This window comes from Salvelinus alpinus, chromosome 12 (genome assembly GCF_045679555.1).
Source record: "Salvelinus alpinus chromosome 12, SLU_Salpinus.1, whole genome shotgun sequence".
In the NCBI taxonomy this organism is placed as follows: Eukaryota; Metazoa; Chordata; class Actinopteri; order Salmoniformes; family Salmonidae; genus Salvelinus; species Salvelinus alpinus.
The window spans coordinates 660,840-674,301 of NC_092097.1; the positions used below are offsets into that span (position 1 = coordinate 660,840).

Consider the following 13,462-nt stretch of genomic DNA (forward strand, 5'->3'; position numbering starts at 1 on the left):
GTTTTAGGTCCTTCCTTACTGGTTGATCTAGGGTCAGTTTCCAGGACTAATGTAATATTTCTTGAAAATGTGAAGTCTCACTTAAGTTCTTCTGCTGTTCAGTATATTGTGGTCTGAGTTTTTGTTGGTTTCTCTAGCTTGCCTGCCAAGCTGCACGTCTGTGAGACCATCACTCCAAGAGTGGTTAGCCGAGCCTTTCTAGAGGGTGCCAAGCCCAAACTAAGCTGCCCCAAGGAGAACTGGCATGGGTAAGGAAAGACCCTCTTACAATCATTGTCCACTGTTTTATAAGTATCTTCTTGCTATGCTTCTCTATTGTCTGTCCCTTTTTATTATTTAAGTATAATAACTTGTAGAACCCCTAGTGCCAAATTCAGTTTTATAAATTCTATATTTGTAAAGTGTACACATTTTGTAATACAATGTAACACATTGTGTTTAAAATGAGTGCAACAAAGGCTGTATAAAATAAATTACACAAATACTGAGCTATATTGTATGCAAAAATGAAATTATATTATTTTATACTAATACAATTGCTCAGAGAAAGAGATTTTGTCTAGCAAGTAATACAAAAAAGAGCCAGCACCCTATTTTACAGTAGGTTAGGGGTTATTTTCTGCTTATAAACCTTTGTTTCAATGCTAAACCCACCACTGGTGTGTGTGTGTGGCCAAAGAGCTCTATTTTCATGTCATCCAACAAATGCTTGGAGTTTGCTAAACGGCATTGGCACTTGGATTGGAACCATTGCTAAGGTCAGATGACATGAAAATAGAGCTCTTTGGCCATGCACACCAGTGGTGGGTTTAGTGTCGAAATAATAAGGATTCGTAAGCAGAAAAGAACCCCATACCTACTGTATAATATGGTGGTGGATCTTTGGATATTGGATATTGAGCAATTTTGCTTCCACTGGTCCTGGTGGAAGGTCAATCCAGTATGAGGACATTTTAGCCAAAAACCTGGTTGCAATAGGATCTTCCAACAAGACAATAACCCCAAGCACACATCAAAATCCACAAAGAAATGGTTAATTGACCATCAACATTTTGCAATGGCCATCTCAGTCTCCGGACTTGAACCCTACTGAAAACCTGTGGTTTGAATTGAAAAGGGCACGCCATAAGATCTGGAAAGATTCTGTATGATGGAATGGTCTAAGATCCCTCCCAATGTGTTCTCCAATAAAACATTTTAGAAAATGGCTCAGTGCTGTTATCCTTGCAAGGTGATGTATTGATAACGGGTGGCAATAATTTTGACCCCTATCTTTTTGAGAGGAAAAAAACGTATTGACTGTTAAAATCGCCATCTGAGCAATTTATTGGTATAAAATAATCATATAATTTTTTAAATGTTGGCATAAAACAGCTCAGAATTGGTATTATTTATTGTATACAATATTTTTTCCCCCAGTTGTCTTTATCAAGGTGTGCCAATAACTTTGGTCCTGACTGTAACCGCCGCAGAGTCATGTCTCAATTGTCTCAAGGCTTAAAAATACATCTTTAGCCTGTCTCGTCCCCTTTATCTACAGTGATTTGAAGTGGATTTAACAAGTGACCTCAATAGGGGATCATGGCTTTCACCTGGTCAGTCTGTCATGGAAAGAGCAGGTGTTCCTTATGTTTTGTACAGTCAGTGTATGTCAGGTTTTCTGTTAGGAAACTGTGGCACCGGACAACTTGACCAGTAAGATTTTAACGGTGCTCAAAATCACATTTAGATGTAATTCATCTTAACAGAATAGAATTATGCCTGTAAAGTTGTTATAAAATAAAGTAGAATGATGTTCTTATACCAACATGACAGGTTCTTATAGAAAAGCAAAACATTGCCCGTTGTGTGTTCATCCCTGCTATAAATCACTTTATAGCAGCAGGTTAGGATAATTCATGTAGCAGGTTAGGAAAATTAGGTTAAGGTTAGCTAAAAGGCAATTTAAATGTATTTATTTTCTAAACTTTTGACGTTAATTTGACAAAAGCTGGGATCCCTTCTAGCCATGACCGGGCCGGCTGTCCCACTCTCCATTCCATCTGCGATTCAGCACCACAAGCAGTTGAAAGAGGACACTCTAGGCAGCCACAAAATTAATACGTTATTAAACTGATGTTGCGCAATCAAATTCAATATCTACATAAACTAAATTCGTTAAGGCTGGTTCATTGAAAAAAGCTTATTTTACAATGTTCCTATGAAACAAGGCCCATGCCATGCATTTATGAAATCACTAGTTTGCAAAGCTCAAATTCTGTCACTCTTTTTACAGCTCTACTGGATGATGTTAATAAATTGTATATTTACTGTAATTTGAACTATCGTGGGGTTGTGTAGTCTACCACGGTATGAATCATAATACCCATAAAACCTATCGGTCAAACACGGAAATGGTTCCAATTGTTTTTCCACCATTCATTTTATCCATTGTGGATTTTAGAAACACCTCAAATAAGGGCTATGTTTCGTGGAGACTTACCCTGGCGTGGCGTTTTGATAACCATTTAAGTCTCCAGGACAAGGTGACTTTTTTTATCAACATATTCGCCTGTATTCAATGTGGCTGTAATAGAGAACTACAAATTCCTGTCTCAAGCTTCAAGTCACTCACCAGGGCCATGATGATCTAGACGAGACTGCCGAATCGAGGCAAAGGTAAGAATCTCTGGATTAACTATCTAATGTTAGCTACATTTAGTAATTAATACATTGGCTAAAATTGTTTCAGTTCACAGAATTGCCAAATGTCTTGGGCAAGTTTTACATTGAAAATGCCTGTTTATCTAGCTAGCTCATGGTTAGCTAGTTAGCAACATTAGCCTGGCTAGATGGCTACATTAGCCGTCTATTTGTCTAGCCATTCAAATGCATGAGAAATTCAGAAAAACAAGTTTAGCTTTCTTTTGGTTTCTATAAACCAACAATAGCTCACTAGTCAGCAGTTTAGCTCGCTAATTAACTAACAAGCTAGCTTAGATGATGAAGCTCTAGGGCTAGGAGTTCTTGATCATGTTTGTTTGCGTCTGTGGGTAGCCTACTTCAAGTACTACTTCTAGCTACCCTAGCTAGCTGTATTATTTTAGTCTGGCATTTTGAGAGGCTTCATAGATGGACTGATTAGCATTCTCTCGAGTCAACAGTGTTCTTACTGTACTGCGGGAAAACATTGATATGTGTGCTGTTACCCTCTGGACAGCAGATCATTAGTATAGGTAGTAGGCAAGGTTATGTAACCGTATTTGGTCCTATCTGCTATGGTGGGCTTTAAGTTCATTGATATTCACACATTTGTTTTTTGAGGTAGAATTACTGTAATGTTAATGACTCCAAATTGCTAACCTTATTTGCACCTTGCTATAACACATGCTCCACTCTCAAGTTGAACTTGTTGGAAATGCTGTGATCACTCATCGTCTTTAATGTTGCGATCCACAGACACAAGATGACCATGATTTGAATGCTGCAACTGAGACGTAATGATGTCGAGGGACATACGCAGAGACCCCGAGTATGACTGGACATGGGCCGGATATTTGTGACCACTACCTACAAGTGGTGCAGAAGCACACCAGCACCCCATTTTATTTTTATTCCATGGCCAACCAGCTCTCTAGCTACCCCTTATTCCACACTGTCTTTTATACCCCATGGTACTTCAACTTCGGACACTTTATAACTCTCTACCCTACCTTCACCCATTCCCCCTATGCTGCTTCCTTCACTTGTTCTTCTCCTGATTTGATAACATCTAGACTCAGTAACACATTTAAAAGTGTTGTGGTGTACTGTTTTTGCTACCGTTTTTTCACCTGTGTAATGCTGCTTATTCTTGGGTTCAGACTGAATGCAGTGGTAAATGTGCTGCTCACAATTGACAGAAGCAACAATGACAAGAAGGGTGTTGATATGGCTGCTAACTTGTTTTGAGTCTTAAGTGCTTATCTCATTTTACATTTTTATATTTTTACATTTTAGTAATTTAGCTGACGATCTTACCCAGAGCGACTTAGTAGTGAGTGCATACATAGTAATTTATATAACACCTACCTTACGCATCTAGTTTTTCCAATTGTAACCCACCCACCAAAATCACAATATGCTGCTTTACATGTTGTATTATTTGTGCTGGCCTAATTCCTAAAATGGGAAACATAGAAGAATCTGTTCGCTCTCAGATAGTAATAATAGTTCATATGGTGCTCTTGGATGTCCCAGGTGTGTGGCATTGATGAATAAATCATTTAATGTTTACTTAACATAACATATACAAATATGAATGTATGTATGAAAGGAATATGTATGCATTGTTTACTATTTTGATTTATTTAAAACAATGTGATTGTTGGAGTTTAGGTGTCTGTGATTCATGGGTGACACTATATGCATTTTTGTCAAATAAATATGTTTATTCATTCATGATTATGGCTATATTCTGCAATGAGTTAATTGGGCTTTGAATCTGCAAACAGAACATGTCAAATTAGATCTGAACTGCTTTAATACAGCAGTGCATTCTGACAGCATTAATTTAAGTAGATTTGACCTTGTTCATATAGTTGGCAGAAATTATAATGGATCAAATAAAGACTTCTGTCTGAAGGAGAAGAGGATCTGGTAAAATAAAGGTATGTTGCTAATATCATCTAGCTAGCTAGATATATATATAGCTTATTTGCAAAAACCGAGTGTAGTATTCATGGAACATTATAAATATCTGACTGCTACTAGGATACTATTCTGTACAAGACCAAATGCATAAATAAAACAACAAATATTAGTTAAATAAAATATGGAACTGTAAATTAAAATGTTCAATATATCTTTGATTTTGGATCAAGGTAGCGTGTCATCTTCTATGCTCGGATACGCCTACCCGTGATATATTTCCCCCTCTTTTCCCGTGACGATTTAAACCCCCTCGGGCAAATAAAAAGTAGGTCTCATACTTTAATATACTTTAATATATTCAGGAGTACAATACAAATTTTCACGACTCTATGTGCATATTTAGTGATATAAAGACGGCCTCATTTCTACATTTGACCAAATGTACAGTTTAAGCTCTTAAATAATTGGGGCGGCAGGTAGCCTAGTGGTTAGACCATTCGGCCAGTAACCGAAAAGTTGCTGGATTGAATGGATTAGCTGACAAGGTAAAAATCTGTCGTTCCTGAACAACGCAGTTAACCCACTGATCCCCGGTAGGCTGTCATTGTAAATAAGAATTTGTTCTTAACTGACTTGCCTAGTTAAATAAATAAAATAAATAAAAACTTGCGGTTACGTGCCGGTTCCTCACTCGTCGCCTCAAATCTCTCATTTTAGGTCATGGATGCTAGCATTTGTTGATTTAGTTGCCATACCTACGAGGATCAAATAAAGAAATGTGTTTTCCTGCTGGTAGACGGAGATCCTTAGTGGAATGAGAAAATGCGTTTATCAGCTGATAAATGTCTGATAAATGCGTTTATCAGACATTCGCCCTTGTAACCAGGAACACGTTTCGTTAATAAAACAAAGAAAACTAGAGACCGCTGCAAGCGTCCGAGGTTAGATAACTGTTTGTGTCCAGCAGCCGACCACGCGTCATATGTTTATACAGAAAGAAAATACCACAACAGAGAAAATTAGCCGTTTTTATAGGACACCTACACGAAACACTGTGTTTTTAAAATCCATGGTGGAAAAACAATTGGAACCATTTTTGTGTTTGACCGCTAGGTTTTATGGGTGTTATGACTCCTCCACTGTGGGGCTCAATTGATAACAACTCTGTTTCCTACTATAGGCAGTTGACTGCCTTGTGATTGCAACATTGTCACTCTCTGATGTGAATAGTTGGCAACGATGTTTCGTTTCCAAGTTCTGCTGAACTGAAAGTCACCAATTGCACATGATACATATCATTACTCTCTCTACTCTAGTGTAGCAATCAATTCCAAATCTTTGGTCCCGTGTGGCTCAGTTGGTAGAGCATGGCGCTTGCAATGCCAGGGTTGTGGGTTCATTCCCCACGGGGGGACCAGGATGAATATGTATGAACTTTCCAATTTGTAAGTCGCTCTGGATAAGAGCGTCTGCTAAATGACTTAAATGTAAATGTAAATGTTTATACTATACATGAGACGGGCGACATATGTTGGTCTTGCCTAGGGCGGCAGCAGAAGTGCTAGAACCAGGCCTGACGAACACAATAAATGGCCTCTAATTTATTTCCAAGCAGCTTGAGGATTTATTAGCCTATGAAGTATATTTGCCTTTGAAGTTGGAGCACAGCGACTGGTATTTCCATCAATTAATAAAAAGCATTCTTTTGCTATGGATATTTTTTTTTTCTGCCGTGGACAATTTGACCAGCAATTATACTTTTTTTAGCGGCCAAAAGTAGTTTTTCCATCTAACGGAAAACCTGGTGTGTGTGTATGTGTATATATGGGTATCTGTGTATATTTTGTGTATGTGTGTATATTTTGTGTGTGTGTATATACACACACACTCACTCACTCATTCACCGGTCGAAAGTTTTAGAACACCTACTCATTCAAGTTTTTTTCATTTTCATTTTTAAAATGTTCTACATTGTAGAATAATAGTGAAGACAAACTATTAAATAACACATATGAAATCATTTAGTAAACAAAAAAGTGTTAAACAGATTAGATTTTAGATTCTTCAAAGTAGCCACCCTTTGCCTTGATGACAGCTTTGTACACTCTTGGCATTCTCTAACAGCTTCATGAGGAATGTTTTTCCAACTGTCTTGAAGGAGTTCCCACATATGCTGAGCACTTGTTGGCTGCTTTTCCTTTACTCTGCGGTCCAACTCATCCCAAACCATCTCATTTGGGTTGATTGTGGGTGATTGTGGAGGCCAGGTCATCTGATGCAGCACTCCATTTCTCTCCTTGGTCAATTAGCTCTTACACAACCTGGAGGTGTGTTTTGGGTCATTTTCCTGTTGAAAAACAAATGATCGTCCCACTAAGTGCAAACCAGATGGAATGGCGTATCGCTGCAGAATGCAGTGGTAGCCATGCTGGTTAAGTGTGCCTTGAATTGTAAATAAATCACTGACAGTGTCACCAGCAAAGCACCATTGCACCTCTTCCTCCATGCTTCACGGTGTGAACCACACATGTGGAGATCATTCATTCACCTACTCTGCGTCTCACAAAGACACGGTGGTTGGAACCAAAAATCTAAAATTTGGACTCATCAGAACAAAGGACAGATTTCCACCGGTAAAATGTCCATTGCTTGTGTTTGTTGGCCCAAATAAGTCTCTTATTATTGGTGTCCTTTAGTAGTGGTTTCTTTGCAGCAATTTGACCATGAAGGCCTGATTCACGCAGTTCCCCATGAACAGTTGATGTTGAGATGTGTCTGTTACTTGAACTCTGTGTGATTCATTTATTTGGGCTGCAATCTGCGGTGCAGTTAACTGAAATGATCTAATCCTCTGCAGCAGAGGTAACAGAGTCTTCCTTTCCTGTGGCGGTCCTCATGAGAGCCAGTTTCATCATAGTGCTTGATGGTTTTTGCGACTGCACTTGAAGAAACATTCTTAACATTTTCTGGATTGACTGACATATCTTAAAGTAATGATGGACTGTTGTTTCTCTTTGCTTATTTGAGCAGTTTTTGACATAATATGGACTTGGTCTTTTGCCAAATAGGGCTATCTTCTGTACAACACAACTGATTGGCTCAAACGCATTAAAAAGGAAAGAAATTCCAAAAATTAACTTTTAACAAGGCACACCTGTTAATTGAAAAGCATTCCAGGTGACTACCTCATGAAGCTGGTTGAGAGAATGCCACGGGTGTGCAAAGCTGTCATCAAGGCAAAGGGTGGCTACTTTGAAGAATCTCAAATATATTTTGATTTGTTTAACACTTTTTTGGTTACTACATGATTCCATATGTGTTATTTCATAGTTTTGATGTCTTCACTATTATTCTACAATGTAGAAAATAGTAAAAATAAAGGGAAACCCTGGTATTAGGTGTGTCCAAACTTTTTACTGGTTCCGTATACAGTTGAAGTCGGAAGTTTACATACACCTTAGCCAAATACATTTCAACTCAGTTATTCACAATTCCTGACCTTTAATCCTAGTAAAAATTCCCTGTCTTAGGTCAGTTAGGATCACCACTTTATTTTAAGAATGTGAAATGTCAGAATAATATTAGAGAGAATGATTTACTTCAGCTTGTATTTCTTTTATCACATTTCCAGTGTGTCAGAAGTTAACATACACTCAATTAGTATTTGGTAGCATTGCTATGAAATTGTTTAACTTGGGTCAAACGTTTCAGGTAGCTTTCCACAAGCTCACCACAATAAATTGGGTGAATGTTGGCCCATTCCTCGTGACAGAGCTGGTGTAACTGAGTCAGGTTTGTAGGCCTCCTTGCTCGCACACGCTTTTTCAGTTCTGCCCACAAATTTTCTATGGGATTGAGGTCGGGGCTTTTTGATGGCCACTCCAATACCTTGACTTTGTCGTCCTTAAGTCATTTTGCCACAACTTTGGAAGTATGCTTGGGGTCATTGTCCATTTGGAAGACCCATTTGCGACCAAGCTTTAACTTCCTGCCTGTCATGTCTTGAGATGTTGCTTCAATATATCCACATCATTTTCTCTCTCACAATGCCATCCCTCCTGCAGCAAAGCACCCCACAACATGTTACCACCCCCGTGCTTCACGGTTGGGATGGGGTTCTTCGGCTGGCAAGCCTCCCCCTTTTTCCTCCAAACATAACAATGGTCATTATGGCCAAAACAGTTCTATTTTTGTTTCATCAGACCAGAGGACATTTCTCCAAAAAGTATTTGTCCCCATGTGCAGTTGCCAACCGTAGTCTGGCTTTTTTATGGCGGTTTTGGAGCAGTGGCTTCTACCTTGCTCAGCGGCCTTTTGGGTTATGTCGATGTAGGACTCGTTTTACTGTGGATATAGATACTTTTGTACCTGTTTCCTCCAGCATCTTCACAAGGTCCTTTGCTGTTGTTCTGAGATTGATTTGCACTTTTCGCACCAAAGTACGTTCATCTATAGGAGACAGAACGCATCTCCTTCCTGAGCGGTATGACGGCTACGTTGTCACATGGTCTTTATACTTGCGTACTATTGTTTGTACAGATGAACGTGGTACCGTCAGGCGTTTGGAAATGCCTCTCAAGGATGAACCAGACTTGTGGAGATCTACAATTATTTTTCTGAAGTCTTGGCAGATTTCTTTTGATTTACCCATGATGTCAAGCAAAGAGGCACTGAGTTTAAGGTAGGCCTTGAAGTACATCCACAGGTACACCTCCAGTTGACTCAAATTATATCAATTAGCCTATCAGAAGCTTCTAAAGCCATGACTTAGCTTAGAATTTTCCAAGCTGTTTAAAGGAACAGTCAACTTAGTGTTTGTTAAACTTCTGACCAACTGGAATTATGATACAGTGAATTATAAGTGAAATAATCTGTCTGTAAACAATTGGAAAGATTACTTGTGTCATGCACAAAGTAGATGTTCTAACCGACTTGCCGAAACTATAGTTTGTTAACAAGAAATTTGGGGAGGGGTTGAAAAATGAGTTTTAATGACACAAACTTCCGACTTCAACTGTATGTACATTTTTTATTTTTGCCGAGACGCGCTTTTAAAGGGATTGTGCGATATTCTGGCAACAAAGCCCTTTTTCTACTTACCCAAAGTACGATGAACTCATGGATACCATTTGATATTAATTAGCTTTAGTTCAATTGCTAACTAGCGTTATTCGCTAATGCTAGTTAGCAATGGCTTACGAAACTACCTTCAACATCCTTCAAACTGCACGCAGATCCCTTCAAAAGGTAACCATGAGTTCATCTGACTATGAGTAGTAAAAAATCTATCACTATCCCTTAACATCAGAGTGACAAGTTACAATGTATATTTGTAGAAAACGGAGCGAGCATTAGCATAAATGAGAACCACGAGCACACAATCACCGCTTGCTCCTCATCTCCGTACAGTACAGTGGCGCTCATCAGTTATATTTCAGATGGTGTCAACACAATATGTATTTTCATTCATTTTGTTTTTGTTGCCATGTAGAATGTCCTTTCAAAAAGTCACCAGAAGTGACCTACAAAAAAATGATCTTGGCTGGGCATGCCCCTGGGCCCCCAAGCTTCCTTTGTTACCATTGCTGAAAAGAATCCTAGGGAAAACACTAAAACTCAATTTTTTCAGCTGAAACAATAACTGATTTAACACACAGCAGCGGCTAACATCTCACACATACTGTATTCTGGAATACCAAAAGGAACGTAACGCTGCTGTGTTACAGTGAAATCTGTCAACTTGTCAATTTATAACTTCATTTTTTATCAATGTCATTTATGGCTAACCCCAAAGATCCAAATATATTCTGATTCCATTCCTTCACTCTGATTCAAATAATTTTGGTTGATTTGAATATTCGCAAAATAATATTTTGCCAAGAGCAACGGGCGCAAATCTTTGACAAATATTCGTAAGAAATGACTAATCTGATTCGAATCTCAAAATTGTGATACATGGACAGCCCTAATGTCATTACACAAGTAAACAATGTCTCATACCAAACAATAGATTCAGTTTATAAACTCAGTTAATAAGACATGACCACCAGTGGCAGTGTGAACCAAAGATATTGCAGAGTGAAAGCAATGCAAAAGGCAGCATTTTAAAGCAACCACACAGAGCATCTGCGCATGTGCAGGGAAGTATGGTCCACTCTTCTGCAACTTGATAGCTGCATGACAAGAACTGCAAAGGAGATTAGCATCTTGCTACGTGCTCTTTGTTGCTGCGGAAGTCAACCAAGTACAGTTAATGTTTAATTTGTACCATTTTAAAGACTCATCAACATTCAAAATCATGTTTTTCATGAAATGTTATGATATTTAGATGACAACAAATCACACTATGATGACCAAAGTGTGAAAAATGACTGTTGCTTCTATATTGATAACGTTTGATCATAAAGTTACTGTTCCACCCCCAATGTCAAACACTTGGATTCACAAGGTGGGATTATTAATACACCAATGGTAACATTATCTTATCTAATTTTAGAAGTACTGCCTTGTAACCAACATCCGCGAAGCGTGTTTGCAGAGGGGTGAGGTTTATATAGCAAGATAGCTATTCTACTGGTGCCAAAATTTGACTGTAGGGTGTCAGCAAATTATAATTAAAACTTTACACTATTCGGCTAGATACTTATGTTTCCCTTTTCATTTGTGTATGGTGTTAACTAGTTACTGGCTAGCTCGGTATTCAGCCAGCATGGAACAAAAGGGCGAAAGGGTCGTTCTGATGCAGTTGTCAGTGCTGCTATGAACCGCATCACAAGAGACATGCCAAACAAGTGGTGTATAAAAAAAATTGACATCATTGATGCAATTTCAGTGTTTGAGTTGCTTTGTGTATCACAAAATTTGCTTGAGATGATTTTACTGCAACTGTTCACTGCATCCACTTTTCTTGACATGGGCATTTCAAAGAGCTGTCACTCAAGGCGAGATCATGAGTGTAAGCTCCCCGCCCACTCAGCCTATCTTTTAAAACTTCCTGGTAGTTAGCCATGAGACAGAGTGCTTTTTCTCATTTTCAGCATTTCTATTCCCCCAAAATATTATGCGTTTTATTTTAGTGACTCAAAAGGCATGGTAATCAGAATGACTGTTTGGGTTCATTTTTATTTTACCATCATAGTTATGTTTGGTTTTTACATTTTTGTTTTTCTATGTAGTAGTTGTATGAGGAAGACGTCAAGAGGAGCCGTGAGAAGCCAAAGACGCCGGAGATCCAAGTCTCCCATTCTCCATCCTCCAAAGTTCACCTACTGTGCTTCCAAGATGTCGCCCTTACCTGGCCACCTGAAACACAAGAGCCTGCCAGAGGCTGAGGGTTGCAGCTCCTCCCTGGAGATCCCCGCCAAGAAGGAACTGCTCTCCTCGGGCCACTCCTCCCCTGTGTTTGGCGGTGCTGGCTATGAGCCCCACACCCCCGCTGCCTCTGGGGAAGGCCCCACAGCCAGGCTGGAGGGCAGCCCCAGACAGCCCCTGTCTGACGACAAGGGTGTCCCAGAGGCAGCTCACTGCGTAGGGGCTGAAGCCAAAACAGGAGCTGTGCCCTCTGACTTCAGGTCCCTGTCAAAGCTCCACGAGGGCGGGGGCCCGTGCCCCTGCGCTCAGAGCGAGTGCCAGTGCCCCGGCTGGCAGGGCGTAGAGGTCTACTCCTTCACGGGCCTCCGTAACATCCTCTCAGAGTGCGAGAGGAACCTGGCGAGCCCAGAGGATACGTCCCAGACCTCCCTGCAACAGAGAACTCAGACCGATGGGTCCACCACATCAACCTCCCCGCGTTCCTGTTCCGAACAGGCTCGGGCCTATGTTGATGACATCACAATAGAGGATCTTTCTGGTTACATGGAGTACTATCTTTATATTCCCAAGAAAATGTCACATATGGCAGAGATGATGTATACTTAAATAAGTAATGGAAAAAATATATACATTTTGGGGGGTGGCTTAAGGAATGGTTAGGCATGAAGTAATTTAAATAAGGTTTAACTGTTTATTTCCCCAGTTTCTCCATTCTCTTCTTTGCAACTCCAGTACCAGAGCTGAAAGACGCATTGTATTTTTCTTATTACTTTTGAATTATTTGTTTTCTTTGGTTTTCATGATTGTCCTTATTTCTGGTTGACAAATGAAGTTGCCAAAGCTCTATCGCAAAAAGTGCAGGTGGGATTTGTTGGTATATGCAAAGCAAACTTGTAATGCCAAGTGTGATTGTTTTCCACGGCCAAAGAGGTTAATTGTCTGGAGTTTCCATTTCACTCAATAAAACATTTTTGTTGAAAACAGATGTTTGCCTTTGTCACACTTTATTTTTACCACTATTATCCCTTTGTGTTTATTGTTTGATTCATATGCTGTAGTTCCAAGCATATTGTTTATGCTGCAAAAACGGAGAAGCTAGAGCAAAGAATTGTGCCCTTTTTGTGATAGAAGCACCACATTTCACCCAACCAGATCCATGGGCTCATATTGGACAGGTTCCACATGTATTTTTTTCTAAGAACTCGAGGGAATAGCCAGTAGTTTGATCAGGAGAGCAGCTCCTTCATGGCGGGGGCTGCAGCCCTCAGCCTCTGGCAGGCTCTTGTTTCAGGTGGCCAGGCGGGAGCGACATCTTGGAACCACAGTAAGAATGTCTTACAAAACACTTAAAACTTTTCATAAATATCACTTGACATTGACTACTAAAGCCTGAACTTTAATGCAAAATAAATAATGAAGGGGCTTGAAAAAACCTGGCACACTGAAATGCTAGAGCCCATTAAGACCCTAAATAAGAAATTGGTTCTATTATGTCTACTGTAAATGACTGAGAAAACTATTTCTTGAAATCAATGCAGTA

General features: G+C 39.5%; 1 protein-coding gene across 2 annotated transcripts in view; it reads left to right on the top strand.

The window, feature by feature from the left end:
• Positions 1–12,905, top strand: part of oser1 (oxidative stress responsive serine-rich 1) — a 36,771-nt gene extending 23,866 nt beyond the window's left edge. For both annotated transcript variants that reach the window (XM_071334642.1, XM_071334643.1), the window contains 2 exons: positions 138–248; positions 11,787–12,905. In XM_071334642.1, the coding sequence (XP_071190743.1) occupies positions 138–248; positions 11,787–12,528 (853 nt within the window). In that variant the 3' untranslated portion in view covers positions 12,529–12,905. The remainder of the gene's footprint in view (positions 1–137; positions 249–11,786) is intronic.
• Positions 12,906–13,462: the final 557 nt, after the last annotated feature.